Source organism: Haliaeetus albicilla, chromosome 13, assembly GCF_947461875.1.
Source record: "Haliaeetus albicilla chromosome 13, bHalAlb1.1, whole genome shotgun sequence".
Lineage (NCBI taxonomy): Eukaryota > Metazoa > Chordata > Aves > Accipitriformes > Accipitridae > Haliaeetus > Haliaeetus albicilla.
Window position 1 is genome coordinate 34,153,348 of NC_091495.1, and position 17,786 is coordinate 34,171,133.

Below are 17,786 nucleotides of genomic sequence, written 5' to 3' on the forward strand. Positions count from 1 at the left end.
CCCCTGGAAACGGTGGGCCTTCAACACAGAGTAAACCTCATCCCAAGGCAAACTCCATTTATGGACCTCAGTGGCACAACCGTGTGCTTTGAGATCATCCACTGAAGACTGCCACAGCCATCTACCTTTTCTCCGAAGCCCCTCCAGCACCTGTTCACAAAAGCCTGCGTATTAAAAGCTCTTCCCCAGCCCACCTAGAGAAGCAGCTCCAAGGGACCTGCTGGCTCCAGCTGAGGATGAGGGGTGGAGGAAGACACCGCGATGGGGGAGGACAAAGGCTATATGGGGATGTGGGGAGCTCCCCGAGAAGGGTTTTCCCTGCCCTCGGCGGTACCCGGCGGTGTGCAGGGGTCCCAGCCTCTTGATGGAGCAGTGCTGCACCCTGCCAAGGTTCAGTCCCAAATAAAGCCAGTTGCATCGAGGGCTTGGCTCTGAACAGGGACAGGGCTCAGCTGCTGAGCTAAGCTGCTAAATTGCTTCCAAAATTGCACAGGGGCAGCAGGAAAAAAACGGGAAATGGTGGTGGGGAAGGTGAAAGCAGGCTTGGGAACCACGAGCAGTAGGCTGGCGGCTCCCGCTTCCCTCCTCCCCGCTGGCACCTTGGCTCGTCCTCACTTCTACCCATTTGGGAAGAGCACTGGCTTGGAGGATGAGCAGCCGGGTCCCATCCTCCCTGCCTCTCACCCAGAAGCCGCTGCCTTTGCTGACTTTTTAAGTCAGGGTAGGGGGGACCTCGCGGGGAGCCTTCCTATGGGGAACGTGATGGTGCGTGCAGTCCGGACTCGGGGAATGGCATCCCTAATATGGTCTCAGCCGCGCTGACTGGCTGGGGGCTCCTGGGGGAGGAATGGAGCCCCTTATAAAAGCACCCAGGTCCTCCCACGAAGGCAAACCTCCCCGGGCTTTAGCAGAGTTAGAGTGAGGCTTGCTTGATATGGGAATTTTATCCGCCCTTTGGAGATTATCCAGGCTTTCTTGGGTTTCACACGGCGTGAGGTGGTGGCCTGGGCTGTTCGTGACCTGGTGGATGCCAGCAGAGAAAGCCCCTTTTCAAGCAGCGCGCGGCTCCTGCCAGCATCACTCTGCGGAGCAAATCTGCTGGCACCCCCCTGCAGCGGGCACCCTGCCTCGCTCCCCGCTCCCGGCCACCGCAGTGGCATCGCACGCCTCAAAGTGTGCAGCCCAGCGCCACCGAGCCAGCCCCCACCTCGTTCCTCCCCTCCACGGCAGGACCCGCAGCGACTCTGCTTTGGTTTTCCTTCTTCCAAAAGCTGCCCGAGTGCCCGTTGGTGTACTACACCCATCACTTCATCCCATCCGCATCCCAAGCAGCCTCCTTGACCTGGGGAGCCGTGCATGGGAACCCCCCTGCCCTGCAGCTGTGGTGTGCCCAGTATGCACCATTTCTCCCCTGCCTTACCAGTGGTGGGGAGGTGGCATCACTGGGGGACCCAACCCCGGCAGCCCCGATGAGGCCGGGGAGGGTGCTGGGCCAGGGATGGGTCACGCATGAACTGGGGTGACTGGTGCACCCAGGTCCAGCCCCAGCTGTTTCCGATAGCGTGCACATGGTGGATGCTTGGAGGAACGTGTGTGCCTGGTACCTGCTGGGACGTCCACCCCAAAAGTAGTACCACCATCCCACACGGCCAACACGAACAAGTGGCAGAAAGGACGGCACTCTTCTAACCAGTCTCCCCTGCCCCGGTACATCAAAAGAAAGAAAGAAAAATGAAGGAAAGCACTTCATTCATTTACAAAGCGAATCCCTGCCTTGCTCAGAAATATAAACTCGTTAGCTGCTGACTGCGTGTTGGGGTAGCCACCACCTCGGCAGCAGCGGAGAGCACCATGAACATGCCGGCAATCGTGCTGCAGTTCCCCGTTTAGAACAGGGCGGTCAGGGCTGAATGCAGGCCCCCCGAAATAGCGCTTCAGAGGGGAGCTAGCCTGGGCAGCCACAGTTTAAAAAAAAAAAAAAAACGGCCTTGAACAAAATGTCACCACCGTGAAGGCATTTTCTCAGGTCTCACAGAGGAATGTTAGGATGCAAACACATGAAAAGCATGGCACACCTTTAAATGGACATAAAATGTGCCATCGGCGGGGTGGGATCTATTTTTAACCTTTTGGAGTCCGCAGATGTGCAAACCCCATGTATGCAGGTCTCCACAGCTAGCGAGAGGCGTGGGATCAGCCATTTGGTTATCGGACCGGGAAAAGACAGTGTAGTCAGGGCTCATTTAGCCTTTGACAAGGAGGGAGATTAAAGTCTTACCATGCCCCTTCCTTTGGCTCGGTAGCAACCCCAGCTCACAGCCTAAGCACACACATACGTGCTAAGCGCTACTGACCGGACACCAGCTTTGCAGTTTTCTTTTTGGAAAGGGCCACGCTGGGTCCGGGTTTCTAACCTCGGCGTCCCACCTGGCTCTGCCTGTGGGAGTGAACTGGCGGCGGTGATGCAAGGCAAAGGCAAAGCAAGGCAAGGCAGCCTGGGGAGGGTGAGATGCACACCGGGGACCCGCCGGTAGCCGCCGGCAGCAGGACAGCATCTGCGGCAGAGGCTCAGCCCATCTGTCAGCATCGCTGCGAAGCCATCGGGGCTGGATGCCAGCCAGCCTGGCCTGTGGTCTGGCATTGCCCTGAGCCCCACCGCCCCTTCTGCACCAGCAGCAGGTGACATACACCCGCCAACACGGGCCTCCTCTGTTTCTGTAATTAAACCACCAGCCTAATTTGAAGGGGGGGGGTGTCTGCAGCCCCTCACGCCACCCAGCATCTCCTATCATGTCTTAAAGGCTTCCTCATCGCTTCCTGGGAGAAAAGCTAGTTGTTCAGCAAAACACAGTACTGATTTAAAGTACAGAAAAGCAAACACTACAGCCATTCCCCCAGGCCTTTCCAGATGAAAATTTTAATACATTTGTCTCCAGACACCTGTTTGTCCCCTCTGGTGCTCTCCATCCTAAAACACTCCAGCAAAGCACCCTGCTCGCAAGGACAGTCATCGAAAAGGCCAGCTGCTCTCCAATGGCAGCTACGGACCCTGCGGCATCCTTACAAAAAGGATACTTCAAATCCACCGTCACACGGCTGGGTGCCGGGATTTCGTTTCGCAGACGGCGGGGAGCAAGCGCAACCCGTGCGTGGCAGGAAAAGCCCCAGCTTGAAACACCACATCCCCCCCGGGGCACCAGAAATTATCTTGAGAATGGTTTTGACAAATGGATGCCCTTGAAAAAAACCTGTGCACCACTTGTGAGCAGCTCCCCTAGAGAGTGCTGACATCTGTGTATATTGTTTATAATGAATTATCTACTCGGCACGGGGAACCTGTTGGCTCTGGAGAGTGGTGTTAGGCTGACTTTCATCTCCCCAGCTTGCTGGTGTGAATCCAACCCGAGCCGCCTGGGAACCAGACCTCTCCCTGCGTGACCCACCGTGGTATCCCAATCCCACGGCGGCATGGAGGGGGTGAAAGCAGCTGGACCCCCTTGTCCCCACCGCCCCATGCAAAATGAACCATCGGTGTCCAGAAACACCGCTGTAAGTGTCAGCCGGGCTGCACGTGGAGAAGTATGTGCTGGTTTCCCCTCTGAGGGGGCCAAGGGCGCTGCAGGGGGCTGGTTTTGGAGCAGCGAAGGAGCTGGCTGTGCCGCTCGCTGGCTCCTGCTCCAGCACCGACACTCGTCGGCTGCCCCGGCAAGAAAGAAATGACTTCTGCTGCACCCGCCGCTCGCCCTGGATCAGGGGCGATGGACGACGTGAGGAAATTTGGGGGATACAGAACTGAAAAAACTGCGCTGAGCTGAGCTCGCCGGAGAAGCTCAGTACCAGCTACGTGCTCACCAAGAGGAAACACAAATTATCCACGAGCACACTCGAGCTGGGCATTTTGCTAGCAACAGATGACGAGGCGGGTGGCTTTACTCCTGAGAGAGGAGACCGGGAGTTTGGGACTCTGGGTTGTGCTGCTGGCACTCCCACAGCCATGTGGGCATCCCTGCTGTCCCCACGCTCCCCGACCCGCGCAAGGGCAGAGCATCTTCCTCTGGCTGTGAAATACTAATTAATTTGTAGTTGTACACCTGTCTGAAGAGCCCTATGTGATTGCTTCGGCACGCTGTCCCTGTGGTGCTCAGACCAACTGCCCGCCCCAAGAACTCTGCGGAGAAAGGTTCTCAGCAAAGCTGAATGAAAGCTACAGCAGCCCAGACTTGCTAAGCTGGGCAGGAAAGAAATTGCCTTCCTGTGAAGTCCTTCAGAGTCAAACAACGTCCACCAGAAAGCGGTTAGCTCCAGGAGGCACACAGAAAGAGGCAAGCAGGAATAAAACCAGTACCTTCCGTCACTAAAGTCTCAGAAACAGGCAACTCTGCAACCCCACCAATCTGCTTTCCAAGGAAGATTACAAATGTGCTGGACTTGCCTACCTCGATATTTGTAATTTTACAGCTACGCCCTAAGGTTCCAAGGAAGATAGAGAAGTAGGTCTCCTGCAGAAATCGCCCTCCATCCCTCCCCTATCAAACTCTCCATGGAGAGGAGCAAGAGCACGCAAACCCAGGATTCTCCCTGGACATTGCTCAGGGGACAAGTCTGGCCAAGAGGTACAAGTAGAAAGAGCCTTCATTAAATGTAGTGAACATTGAGCAATTTTGTTTCCCAAGATACGGCAGCTGTGCCAACACAGGGCTCTGCTGTCAGCTGAGGCAGAGGGGCACCGTGCCTGGCTACTTTTGCACAGTCCTTCTAGACGCTTTGCCTGTCCCATTGAGTCAAAATACCGATTTATGTGTAGGGAACTCTGTGTATGTCCGTGTACGCTACCAAACCGTGTTTTATTAAAGATCTTTGGGGCTACAGGCTGCTCCTGAAGCACACTGACTGCACCACCCTTCCTTCTGCGAAGGCCGACATGGCCCTCAGGCCCCAGGGTAGCTCCGAAGATGAGGATGGACATGTGTCCCACGTTCAGCCCTCGTCTCTCATTTGCCTGGTGATTTGCAGATAACCACCATGGAAAAATGACTGACAGAAAAAGATGATCATGGGTTCATCCAAACCACCCTTCAAAAACCCTTTGCATGTCTTTGTCCCTCTTTGCCTGTTGCCTGTGGAGAGGAGATGGGGAAAACAGGCCAGGACTTTTCCTTCTGCATTTAGTGGCACCGCTGCTGTGCTCCCCAGTACAATTCCCACGTCAGACCTCACGCACTTTTGCCTCATCACCCCTGCCCTCTGCCCGCTCGACGGGGAGATGCGCATCGCTGCACGAGTCACGGATTTGGGCATTTGACGAAAACACCAAAGGGGACTCCCTGCAGAACTCAGCGGCTGCGCAGGAGGGGTCTGGATGGGGCTGGGGGGGTCCCGTCTCTGCCCCCCAGAAGGCAGCGGCAGGCAGGGCACAGGGAGCCTTTCCCTCCCCGTTGCAGGGAGCAACACAGACTGTGCCGGCGACCCTGTGCCGGCGGTGGACACTGACGCAGTGCCCGGGAGGGCTTCTGCAGCCCGGCTTTTGGTAACACGCTCTTTTCCCCGGCTCCAGCCGGAGCCCCAGCTCTAGAGATGTGTCTGTTCCCCCTTCCCGCACGTCTAAGCCCTGTCAGCACCAAGGCACCCCACGGCCAGCAGCCGGCCAGTGGGCAGCGACCCAAAAAGTCGCTCTCGTGTGCAGCAGGGCCCTGGAGAGATGCCGGCGGGGACCCCCGCAGACTCCGGTGCTCCCCACCAGCAGGGGTAGGGACCAGCTCCAGCAGCTCTCCACCCTCCCTACAGGCAGCGTGCACGGGGAGCCAACCACCGGCTTGATCGCAGCTGGGTTTGTGGGCACGTTTCCCTGGGATAACCTCACCCTGCTCTTCCACACGTCCTAGAACACGGCCAGGGCTCAGGCGAACCCTCGCTCTGCCTTTCTTTCCCCACCTTGTGCCCAGCAGACTCAACAGTCCCTGCCTCCTGGGCTTTTTCACGGTGAAAAAGCCAAACAGTGCATTAGCTCTGCTCTTCAGAAGGCGGCAGGCATTTGGAGATTTGCCGTGCCCTTTCTGACTTCCCCTACTCTTCTGAATTATTCCCCGTGTCCCATAATACGCCACCAGAATCCCTTCCGCAATTTGGGAGGCTTATTTAGCGAGTCAGATATAGCAAGGCATGACTTTATAAATAGAGAGGGGCATGGTTGGGGACTGTGCAACGTGACTCACAAGTCAAACTGCCAGTGAAGAACTTATCAGACATTTGCTTTAAATATTCATTTAGCAATACCAAACCCTGCTCACGGCTACACTTACCATATAAAAACACCGTTCCCATATGCAGTCAGTATATTTATGGCGATTTCTCCAAAACTGCTCAGAAGCCACTTACTGTCTCGCTGGCCAGAGATAAACCAGGGTTGGAAAGGAAAATACTTCCTCGGAGCTTGAGCCTGTCCTCACTTCCAGCTCTGCAACTCAGTGCTCTTTCCCACTGCAAAGCTGATGGGGTGATGGTTATGTCATAAAACATTTTCTCCCTAAATGCTTTTTTTTTCCATCCATGTATCATTTGTCAAAGCTGCTACTCCTACAGAATACCTGTGGTCCAGACTTGGGTCTTACTGCTTTTCAATTTTCTTCTATACCCTCATTTGCTCACCTGGTCCTTAATTCAGACTGATTCTTCCACAGAAAATGGAGAAAAATAGATGTCAATTATGAGATCAGCAATAAAATCTTTACAGAACAGGCAATAGATTAAATGTATACATCTTACACATTTCAGGAAAATAATATTTTTTTAATCTTTTTCTTCCAGATGACCATTTCATGGCCTCAAGCCATGCCAGGTTCTGGACTTACAGCAACAAAATTAATTATTCCCTCTTCCTCCCACTTCCTCATGTGATTGCTTTTATTGCTATGGCTTTGTTTCTTAATCTGGAACCTGATCATGCAAGCACTTAAATATTAACCAAATCCGTTGTCCTCTCAGCGGCTTCAGAGAGGATTACTTGCGTGAATCAACGCCAGCAGGTTTGCAAATCGTTAAATCAAGGGTTTGTCCAACCCAGCAGAAGGTATCTGAGACTGGATAAATGGGCTGAAAATTTTTCTGAAATAGGCCACATCTTACTCGCACAAATAATAAAAATTGATACGGAGTGTAGTGTCAATACAGGACCGCTGGGAGCCCTCTCCATCATTCCTGTGCTGCAGATCATCGCAGACGCCTTCTCCTTACGTGGCCATGCCTCCGTGTCCACGGCTCCCAGTATCTGTCCTATCCTTGCCCAGACCCCCCTGCCCAGGCACGAGCCCTCCCCACGCCGTCTGCTGACCTTGCAATATTTTCCATGTTATTCTTTGCTCTCCCCTTTTTATTTTTAAACAATGATGCACTTTCAGCAGGTGCGCTCCCTGGGCTGCCCGCAGTCCTGCTGCAGCCTTTGCCATGGGAAGCCGCGGCTGACGAAGAAACCGATCACCTCCAGTTCGGGCAGAGCTACACCTGGTTTCTGCATCCCGGTCGAGATGTGGCAGGGGTTACGTCGAGTTGCTTCTCCACGCAGGAGCACATGCAGCAGGCACATAGGAATACTAAAGCAAGGTGTCAGCAGAGGTTAAGCACCTCAAGGATTAACAGGCACCCTTTTTAACTTGGACTTTGGATTTTAGCACCAAGTTCCACTTAATGCCATATTTTGCTGTCTAAGCAGATCAATCTTCTTTATTAACCTGTCTGGCATTTAACCCCTCACATGTGAGCAGGGGGATCATAACCCCTCGACCATGCAGTCTCAGCCAGGATGGGCTGTCTTCAGTGGGCTGACACAAATAAAGGGAAGAGGGAGTAAATCTCAGAGAAGTAGGTCTAAAATCGATTGCCATGTTTTTCCTAAAACATTTATCCCAAGAGAGATGTCTCATATTCCGCCTGAGTTGACTGGATTGAATACTGTAATCCTCCTAAATTTGCCACTTTTATTAGGGTTGAAGAATAATCTTATCCCACAGGGCTTTTGCAGGCCAAGTATGGAGGCATCACACCCAGAGCGAGGACAGAAACCGCTGGTGTTTTGGGTTGCTGGCGTGAACAGCTCGGGAAGAAGAGGGCGGTCTGGGCTCTCAGCAAGGCAAAGGACTCTCCGAAGGCACAGTCGGAGATCCCCGGCACCATCGGTGGCTACTGCAGCCTCCGGCTTTTGGCTGCTCTTGGAAAACGTTCAGATTTCAAGACTTTCTCTGGTATTTGTGCCAGGAAACTGGGCTGCATGACTTTTGGAGCTAAATTTAGGATTGCAAGTATTTCACATTCCCCAAACACCTTCTATGACAACATCTCAAAACCCTTCATGAAGATTAGCTATTCCTCATTATCTTCCTTTGAGATGGAAAACAGAAAAGCCACTTTGCTGGCAACAAACAGAGCCACGGGCGTTGACTTGCTCTTGGTCACAGAGGAAAACCATGATGGGCTTGGTACAGGAAAGGAGAAAAGGGAAAGAAAACCAACCTCCCAATGTAAACTGCTTGTTCCTGCAGTCACAGAAACATGGCACATCACCTGCAGTAGTGCTGCTGGGATTAGGTAGGAACACCACCATCACTACTTCAAAATGATTGGGGTTAGGGAGCTCTGGTAGTGGTTTTTTTGGGGGGTAGGTGTTTCCAGGACAAAAAAATCCTTATGGAGGAAATATCCTGCTCTATAGCCTTTTGAAAAGTGCCTCAATCCCCACACAACCACTCCGAATAACCAATGGCAAGAAAGTGGACGGCCTCAGCGCCTGGACCACACTTCATTTCCAGCCTGGGATGTAGTGCAGAGCACACAGAGCTCCCTCCCCGCCGCAGCTTTTGGCTGGACTCCACAGGCGGATAGTCCAGTCACACCACTGTTCATCACCGGTGAACTCAAACCGGTCTAGATCCTCATGCCTCTGTTATTTTAACCATTCCTTGTGATTATGGTTGCTAAAGGGAATTAAAAAAACCTTACAGAAGTGGATACAGTTGCCCTGGGAAAACTTGTCGGCTTCTTTTGGGTTGAGCTGCTTCAGACCTCCTCGCTCTTGCACAGCCCCCATCCCTCCCTCTGCGGACAGCCATCTCCCCGCAGCCACAGGGAGGTTTGGGGAGGGCAGGACTGTCCCATCATCATCTTCTCCCCCAGCACGGCTGGCAGTGCTGTAGGTCTTGCACTGCGCCAGCGACCAGCCCTTCCTCTGCAATCTGGGTGTCCCCTTCCCACCCCGTCCTGGCCAATGCAACACCAGCAACCTAAGCTCAGCACCGGCCACTGTTAATGGCAATGTAAAGTCATTTTCTTTTGCATTTAGCTGGGTTAGGTGATGTCTGTGTCTGAGGGAGCAGTAGGTGTGAGAGGAAGGGTCACTATCTCCGGTAACCACCGCAGCACTGCCTGTGGGAGCACCCTTGTCCCTGCCTGCATGCGCCGGGCACCAGGGCAGCTCTTCCCCTGGGAAAAGGACAGACCTGCATCCACACGGAGGTCCCCTTACACTCATGTACCTGAACCCCTGCTCACAGCACTCCTGCTCTGGTGAAAGAGGACAACCTAACCAGAGGAGCTACGAGGCATGACCTCCTTTGCAAATACAACTCAGGTCCTCGTGCCCCTGTGAGCCAGGGTCAAGGACTGATGCCCGTTGCCACTGGCTTTAGGCTGCTCATCTCTGAATAGGTGTGAGAGCCCTTTTATAAGGCAGTCCTCCCCCTTTTCCCTCCAGCAGTGAGATTTCTCAGCTTTAAAGCCTTGTTTTCCCTGGGAGAGAAGCTGCTGGAAGCCGAGCGGCGAGGGCACAGCGGGGCAGGGAGAGCATGTTTGGAGGGTGTTACGGGTGGGAGGGATGTGCCAAGGAAGAAAGCTGCTTCCAGGGATCTATATATACGCAGCTCCCTGAGGTGGGGTTACAGAGAAGCTCATTCCCGGGCTGCCTGCGGCAATCCCTGAACAACGGTGGATTGTTTCAGAACATGGCCTCGAGCAGCCGAGACAAGACAGGGTTCGACTGTGGTCCCCACAAGCACAAGAGGATAACCTGCCCAGGGTCACCGCCACGCTGGAGGTTTGCACGCTCCTGGCCTCGGTTCTGCACCAGAGGGTGTAGTTTCAAGGTTGACAGGATGTCCTGGAGGGGGGAAGAAGGAGACCCCCTGGGCGATAAAAGTTTTCTCCATCATCTGCTCATCTCCATCACACCCAGCGCACGTCCACGGTGGGAGCCAGCAATACTCCCACCTTTCCCCGCTGCACAGCAGTCAGAAGCTGCTTTATTTTTCAGGTCCCGAACAAATAATAAACAGAGCCTTTGCCAGCTGCAATTACAACTAATTCCCCAGGCTTCAAGCTGGACCCTTTTGGTCCTCTCAAAGGCTGTTCTGCCCCTGAGGGACTGAAGAGGATTCCCAAAGCTGCCAGCAGTTCCCGGGACAAAGCGTGAGGCTGGGGGATGCTCCTAAGGGCCCTGTCACTAAAGCTGCCCACCCGGCGTGACGGCATCTGTTCCACGTGGGAGCCCTCCACAAGCAGCACTGCCTGCAGTTATCCATCGGTTGATCAATAGGTTACAGTCACCCTCATGTGCTCCTTTGGCCAGCCCCAGGAGGTGCACCATGGAAATCTATACATCTGAATAGCTCTTTTAGTTATTTTTTAAAGAAAAAAATGCCTGTTTGGTTCAAAAAGAAAGAAAGAAAGAAACCCTAACAAGCAATGTTCCTTTTGATTAAATTTTTTTGTGGATTAATGACATGGAAACAGCAAAAATTTTTCCTATAAAATAAAAGCATTTGAAGTTTTGAACAACTGCGCTTTGAAGGGCTTCGTTTTAATGCTTCGCTTTCAAAAATAAAGATTGCCACAGAATTTGTTACTTAGGAGTTTCCTGTGAAAACTCATGGTAATTTTCAAGTAGTCTCTATTTTGCCCTTTTACTAAACCTCGCTGAATAAATGTTATTGGCCAAATGCCCACAGAGATTCACAGTCAACTGAGTACGCAGTGGAGCTGCACTGGTGTTGGCACTGAGGGGTTGTTAGGTCCTCTCAGCAAAGCCAAACCCAATACATACTGTAGGTCAAAGTGCTTTTTGTTTCTGCAGTTTTGGAGCCCGAGGGGAGAACCATGTTGGGGTGCCAGTTCCCTTCCCAAACTGGGGACAGGGTCGTGACGTTCTGTGGGAGGTAGCCCATCCTGGGCCATGTTCTGCTCTCAGTGCAATGCAGATTATCACATTAGCAAAAGCTCTATTAAAATAAAATTAGGAGGCACCTTCAGTACCCTCATCTTCTCCAGGATTCCCTTTGTTCTTCTGCTCAGAGGCTCTCTCAAGCCTGTCCCTCAGAACCCAGGTTTCCCCTGTTACTTAGCTTCTTAAATAATTTTGCTAATGGCCCAGACACCTGCAGACCCTGGAGAAGCTTACATCAAAACCCAGTCATGGCTGTGCCTTTCAAGCTCATTTAAACAGCCCCACATAATGTTTGTCCCCTCAAGGACTCTTTTTTTCTTGAGATTTTCCATCCCGTGGTGATATTTGCATCCAGGGCAGCTTCTCGCATTGCCCACTGGGTGCAACTGAGGGTTGTCCTGCACTGGTCCAGCCCCAGGTGTAGCAGGCTGTGGAGCAAGCAGTCTGCTACAGCCAGAGGATGCTGTTGGTGCAGGCGAGAGCCATTCTGCCATTACCCTCCCTCCCGCAGCACGTCGGTGAAAACTAAATTGAAATTAAATTGAAAATTAAATTTAATAAATTTAATTGAAATTAAAACCTGAACAGGTTTGGTTTGGTAGGCTGTAAAATTTGTTGTATCTCAGCTCATTGGTTGAGCAACCAAAACAACAAAACAAACCAGACATTTTTTTCAGCTGTAAAAATGCACTTTTTGGCACTTCTTAGCTTCAACAGGATGAAACTGGCACTAAGACTATTGAGAATACCTGATGCTGTGGGTTAGTACAAGAAAAAACGCTGCTGTTAGAGACAGCAGACAACGAGATGCCAGCGGCAGCACCAGCTTCCCTGCGCGAGGCAGTGCCCGTGCAGTGCCCTGGCTGCCGGAGGATTGCCCTCTGCCCATGGCTGCACTTGTGAGCGGTCCTAAACCCAAGTTTGGCACTGCAAAATCCAGGTCTTGATTCAGAGGGAGCGAGCATCCCCTGCTCCCACTGATTTTGATCAGGTTGGAGGGAGGGTGGCTGGCTCAGCATGACTCCCCCCCCCAAAAAAATCAGCCCCTTCTGTTGTGGGTTTAGGACCCTAACTTTAATCACGCAGGTGGAAAAGCCGAGTCTGCACTGGTACCCCACAGCGAGTGCTGTCTAATCCATGAGGCTGCTTTTCTAACTTAACTTTTATCCATGCTTCTTAAACAGCCTTTTAATCAAATAACAGAAGCAGGTCCTAAAATCCATCTCGTAACACCACTTAAGCCACAACTGAACCTGAGATCAGGGGTCAAGCACCGAGGACTTAACGTTAGTTAAGCAGCTCCCCAAATCGCAACACAGAGCTGTCAGATTAAATATGTGTCACTACGCAATAACTTCCACACATGGCAAGTAAAAGCTCGTGTTTGGTTTTTAAGAAGCAACCGTGTTCCTGCTTTCCGGTCCAACCCCACTCAGAGCGCGATCTCGGCTCAGGAGCTCCTAGGGCTGCCTGGGGCCCTCCCTGCCCCCAGATTCCAGGGAAGGATCGGGCCAACTCCTCCTGCAGGCTTTTCCTTTGGGATAGGGCTACAAAAAATGTATACTCAAGTACAGATCTCTCTTTAATGCAGGTAAAACCAGCCAAAATACGAAAGAAGTGCACCCTTAGCATAGTTGCAGCAGAGCAAAAAAACCTTCCTGGGCTGGAAGTTTAGCTGAAAATCATCTTTTTTTTTTCCCAGCACTGCTGTCTCCCACAGCAAAGGGACACCCCAAATGTCAAGCACTGCTTTCCTGCCAGGTCCCTGTGTTCCAGGAGGAGTCTTTCTCCAAAGGCTGCCTGCTCCTGCACATGTGCCCTGACCCGGGGAGCTGTGCCAAGCCTGGCAGGGCTTTAGGGTGGCTCCCTTAGGGAGCCGAGCACGTGGTGGGGTGGAAGCAAAGAGGGACCCCAGACACCTCCCCCCCCCCCCAGTAAAAAAGAAGTGAGACAAGCAGGGGCAGCTTCCCCACCTCCCACCCTGCTCTGCCTCCTCATAGGCAAAAAGGGCAGGCGAACCCCTGCGGCAGGGGGAAGCCCCTGGGGTTTTCCTTCAGGCTCCCAGGGAGTCCCTGTGTGAAGGATCTGGCCCCGGGAGAAGGTGGTCCCTTTGTCGGCAGCCCCTCATCCGTGACCACTGGCAAGGGCAAGCGAGTCAGGCAGGGTGAGGAAGTGGCCCTGCCTGCCCTCGGCCCCCCAGGGACAGCATGATGGCAGGCGGGTTTCCCATAAGCGGAGTGGAAAGCTCTTTATTTAACCTGCACCCGCCACCTGCCCTCAGCCCCAGCCTTGCCTCTGTCCATCACGCCTTGGAGCTGCATGAGCATGCCAGGGCTACTTTTTTGGCAGGCCGAGCCAAATAAAATCCTTTGCAAGCCAAGGCTCCAGGTAACCCTTTCCTTTCCTCCCCCCCCCGGGTCTAGGAGAAGCACGTTGCAGAGTGGCGGGCACCCACCTTGCAGCGGCAGGATGCAGCACAGAGCCACCCCCAGGCTGCTCTCAGCACCGCTGAGCTGCCTGCAACCCAAGCAAGTCACACAGAGCTGGCTCCTCCGGCTGGGGTCCTGTTCCCTCCCCAGTCCTCCTCCTGTCTGGGGAGGTCCAGCCCCACCACCCACCGCCCTCACTGTTTGGTGACGCGCCACGTCAGCGAGTGATGGAAGAACCCAGGCAAATGACGACAAACAACCGCATTAGGGGTGTGACAGAATGACTGATGATTTAATGCTTCTTGAAGTTTTTTGTTTCCTTCCACAGGGCATTGGTTTTAAAAACAAACAAAACGAGGTAAAATAAATTAATTTATGTACACTTTACATACACTGTGTCACATGGAGCTTTGCAGCAACAGTAACCAGAAACCGTTACAAAATAGAAAGTTACATGGCTGTTGCAGGTCCTTGGCAGGCTGCAACCTAGAAGGCTGTCATCCTGAGTGTGGCTGGCAAAACGATCATGTAAACGTGTTTAGAAGCATTTACGGTGGACAATGGATGGGCCAGCTTCATCGTATTCCTGCTTTGTGATCCACATCTGCTGGAAGGTGGACAGGGAGGCCAGGATAGAGCCACCGATCCAGACAGAGTACTTACGCTCAGGTGGGGCAATGATCTAGAAAAAGCCAAGAGAGCCAAGATGAGTAAACAAGCAACCGCTGTGGGTGGCAGGCATCGGGGTGTGCACAGCCCCGCACGCTGTTTGCGGGAGGGCAAACGAAGGCAGCTCCTGCACCTGGGTCCTTCATGCTCCAGCCTTACCTTGATCTTCATTGTGCTGGGGGCCAGGGCTGTGATCTCCTTTTGCATGCGGTCAGCAATACCTGGGTACATGGTGGTACCCCCAGACATGACATTGTTGGCATACAGGTCCTTCCTGATGTCAATGTCACACTTCATGATGCTGTTGTAGGTGGTCTCATGGATCCCTGCGGACTCCATACCTGGGGGCAGGGAAGAAGAGAAGAGCAGACACAAGTTAAGCACAAAGTGAGAGCTCTATGGGAGGACTCAGGAGACAGGGGAAAACTGGCAGGGGAGGAGAGAGGGAGGGGGGCACACACACCAATGAAGGAAGGCTGGAAGAGGGTTTCTGGGCAGCGGAAACGTTCATTGCCGATGGTGATGACCTGCCCATCAGGCAGCTCATAGCTCTTTTCGAGGGAGGAGGAAGAGGCAGCGGTGGCCATCTCGTTCTCAAAGTCCAGCGCCACATAGCACAGCTTCTCCTTGATGTCGCGGACAATCTCACGTTCAGCTGTCAGGGGGGAGCAAAGGCATCAGCGATTGCAAAGGAGGAACAGGGAACGCTTGCATCTCCTCCATGGGTCTGCTGGGACTCCAGAGCCCCAACCACAGGCAAACCCCAACAGGGAGCGCTCACGGGGCTCGCCATGGGGCGAGAGGCTGCAGCACCCCGGAGGTGCAAGGGTTGGAAGCCAGGGGGGACATTTTGGGGGAGGGAAGTGTGCTTACCTGTGGTGACGAAGGAATAGCCACGCTCAGTCAGGATCTTCATCAGGTAGTCAGTGAGGTCGCGGCCGGCCAGATCCAAGCGCATGATGGCATGGGGCAGGGCATACCCTTCATAGATGGGGACATTGTGTGTCACACCATCGCCGGAGTCCAGCACGATACCTGGGGAAACAAGAAGCAGCCACCTGAGACGCAGCCCACAAAGGGCCCAGCCCTGGGGAGCAGAGCACTTGTCAGCTGTGGGGGACCAGTCCTGGGCGTCCTTGCTTGTGGAAGAGGGGCCAGCGGGACACTTGCACTCACCAGTGGTACGGCCAGAGGCATACAGGGACAGCACAGCCTGGATGGCCACGTACATGGCGGGGACGTTGAAGGTCTCAAACATGATTTGGGTCATCTTTTCACGGTTGGCTTTGGGGTTAAGGGGGGCCTCGGTGAGCAGGGTGGGGTGCTCCTCAGGGGCGACGCGCAGCTCGTTGTAGAAGGTGTGGTGCCAGATCTTCTCCATGTCGTCCCAGTTTGTGATGATGCCATGTTCAATGGGGTACTTCAGGGTCAGGATACCTCTCTTGCTCTGGGCTTCGTCTCCTACGTAGGAGTCCTTCTGACCCATACCCACCATGACGCCCTGCAGGGGAGGAAAGGGGGGGGGGGCTCAGCGACCTCTCCACGGGGCTCCCCAGCAGTCCGGGCATCCTCCCTCCACACGGAGGGCTGGAAGGCAGCAGGGACCCGTGACCGTGGCCGGGCTCGGGGGGAGGCTCGGAGGGAGACGGTGCCATACCTGGTGGCGGGGGCGGCCCACGATGGAGGGGAACACGGCCCTTGGGGCGTCATCCCCGGCGAAGCCGGCCTTCACCAGGCCGGAGCCGTTGTCGCACACGAGCGCGGTGGTCTCGTCCTCGTCGCACATGGTGTCGGTTGTCTGTGGGGGCACAGGCTGAGCCTGACGGGGACGGCGGACGGCCGCGGGCAGAGGGAGGAGGAGGAGGAGGAGGAGGACGAGGCAGCGGGGCCGGGAACTTACCTGGGCTGGCTGCGGGCTCCACGCGTCGGGCCGCTGGCAGACAGGCCTCCCCGCTCCTCGCCGGGTAGCTCGTGGAGCCGCCGCCGGCCACCGAGCCTTTTATCGGGCCGGGCGGCGGCAACGGCCGGCCCCCAGGAATGCGGCCCCGGCCGTCGCCATATTTGGGCGTCGGGCCCGGCGCGGCCCCGGCCCGGCGCTGCCCAAAGAAGGCGCTCCTGGCCGCGGCCCAGGTGAGACAGGCCCGGCCGTATATGGAGCGTCTGACGGGGTCGTCCCCCCCCCCGCCCCGCTCCACCACCGGCGGCCGGGGACGGAGTAATCCCCCCCGGCACCGCCGGGGCCGATCAGGGCAAGGCCGGGGGGGGGGGGGGGTGTGTGTGGATGAGGGGGGGGAGCGCAGGGCGGCCGGAGCGGGCCCGGGCCCGGCGGGGTGTGAGGGCGGAGCGGGCCCCGGGGCTCGGTGGGCCGGGGGGGGGTTGTTTGGGGGTTGTGAAGGGAAATAACGGCCCTCGCCTGTAGGTGTAGGTGAGGGCCTGGGGGGGGAGAGGGGGCGCTGGGGGAGAAGGGGAGGTGAGGAGGCAGGTCTGGGGTCGGCACAGAAGGCCGACAGGCCGCGTAAAAGCCACAGCTTGACGCGCCCAGTTAAGCCGCGCGTTGTTTTCTGGCTTTGCCGGGGTTTAAAAATGGAAAACAAACGCAGGGGATAACATCTGTTAGGCAAACGCCTGAAGAGAAACCTGGCGAAGCATTAATCCCTCCGATGGCAGGAGCCTGACGCAGCCGCCAGTGCTGGTGCCATTACCCAGTGCCCTCGGCTGGCCGGGGAGCTCGGCCGGGCAACTGGGCATCCTCCAGCTATCCCTGCGGCTCACCCGTTCCAAAAGGGCTGCAGCCTCACGGGCAAGTCATCTCCGACAAGCGGAAGGTACTGTGCGAGTGAAGAGGAACAGGCCACCTCCTTGGGCTACGGATATTTGAGCAGAGATTCCCCAGGGGACACGTGGGAAGGTTTTATACAGAAATTCTGGTTACTGGTGGAAAGAAGAGGCAGTGACACAAGCGGATTCGCAGCCCTGCCGATGAGTCGATGCATAGAATCGTATCGACCTTCAAGATCTTCTCTGAAGGCACAACTGGCCAAGGGTAAATCCTTTTAAAATTTAGCAGAAGGGAGTCAGGAGAGGAGGAGGAAGAAATTAAGCTGGAAGCGCTCGCGCTGTGAGGACTCTCCTGCAAGTGAAGGCATTTCTGCAGCTGATTTCCTCCACTGCACGGCAGAGCAGACAAGTCAACAGAGAGGCAGACAACTTTTCTTCTCTATTTCACTTCTGCAGCCTCCAGTTTGGCAGCGTTCCTCTTTACCTCTGGCAGCTCTCTATTTCATTCTGCTATAGATTTTCAATTCCTGTCAAGTTATTGTATTAAAGTATGCTGGGGATAAAACATGCTATTCTCTCATACTGTTCTTCAACTTCTCGTATTATTCTTCAGTTCTGTCATCGACAACTGGCAGTACAAAAATCGGAAGCCTGAAAGCACTTAAAGGCATCACAGCCATCAAATCTGTTTACAGAACTGTAACGCT

The 17,786-nt window shown here is 54.4% G+C and overlaps 1 protein-coding gene across 1 annotated transcript; it reads right to left on the bottom strand.

Moving 5' to 3' along the window:
* Positions 1-13,896: 13,896 nt before the first annotated feature.
* ACTA1 (actin alpha 1, skeletal muscle) lies at positions 13,897-16,360 on the bottom strand. The gene is made up of 7 exons (XM_069800761.1): positions 16,202-16,360; positions 15,959-16,099; positions 15,478-15,802; positions 15,175-15,336; positions 14,765-14,956; positions 14,461-14,642; positions 13,897-14,314 (listed from the first exon to the last, which is right to left on the bottom strand). Exons 2-7 carry the CDS (start codon positions 16,085-16,087, stop codon positions 14,171-14,173), a joined length of 1,134 nt encoding a protein of 377 aa, XP_069656862.1. The 5' UTR covers positions 16,088-16,099; positions 16,202-16,360; the 3' UTR covers positions 13,897-14,170.
* Between the last annotated feature and the right edge of the window lie 1,426 nt (positions 16,361-17,786).

Bases quoted from the DNA above. Each gene is read 5' to 3' on its own strand.
- ACTA1 (XM_069800761.1), bottom strand. From the start codon at position 16,087: ATGTGCGACGAGGACGAGACCACCGCGCTCGTGTGCGACAACGGCTCC. The intron at 15,803-15,958 runs GTATGGCACCGT...CCTCCCCTGCAG, and splicing joins TGGGCCGCCCCCGCCACCAG to GGCGTCATGGTGGGTATGGG. The intron at 14,957-15,174 runs GTAAGCACACTT...CCCCCCTGACAG, and splicing joins CTATTCCTTCGTCACCACAG to CTGAACGTGAGATTGTCCGC.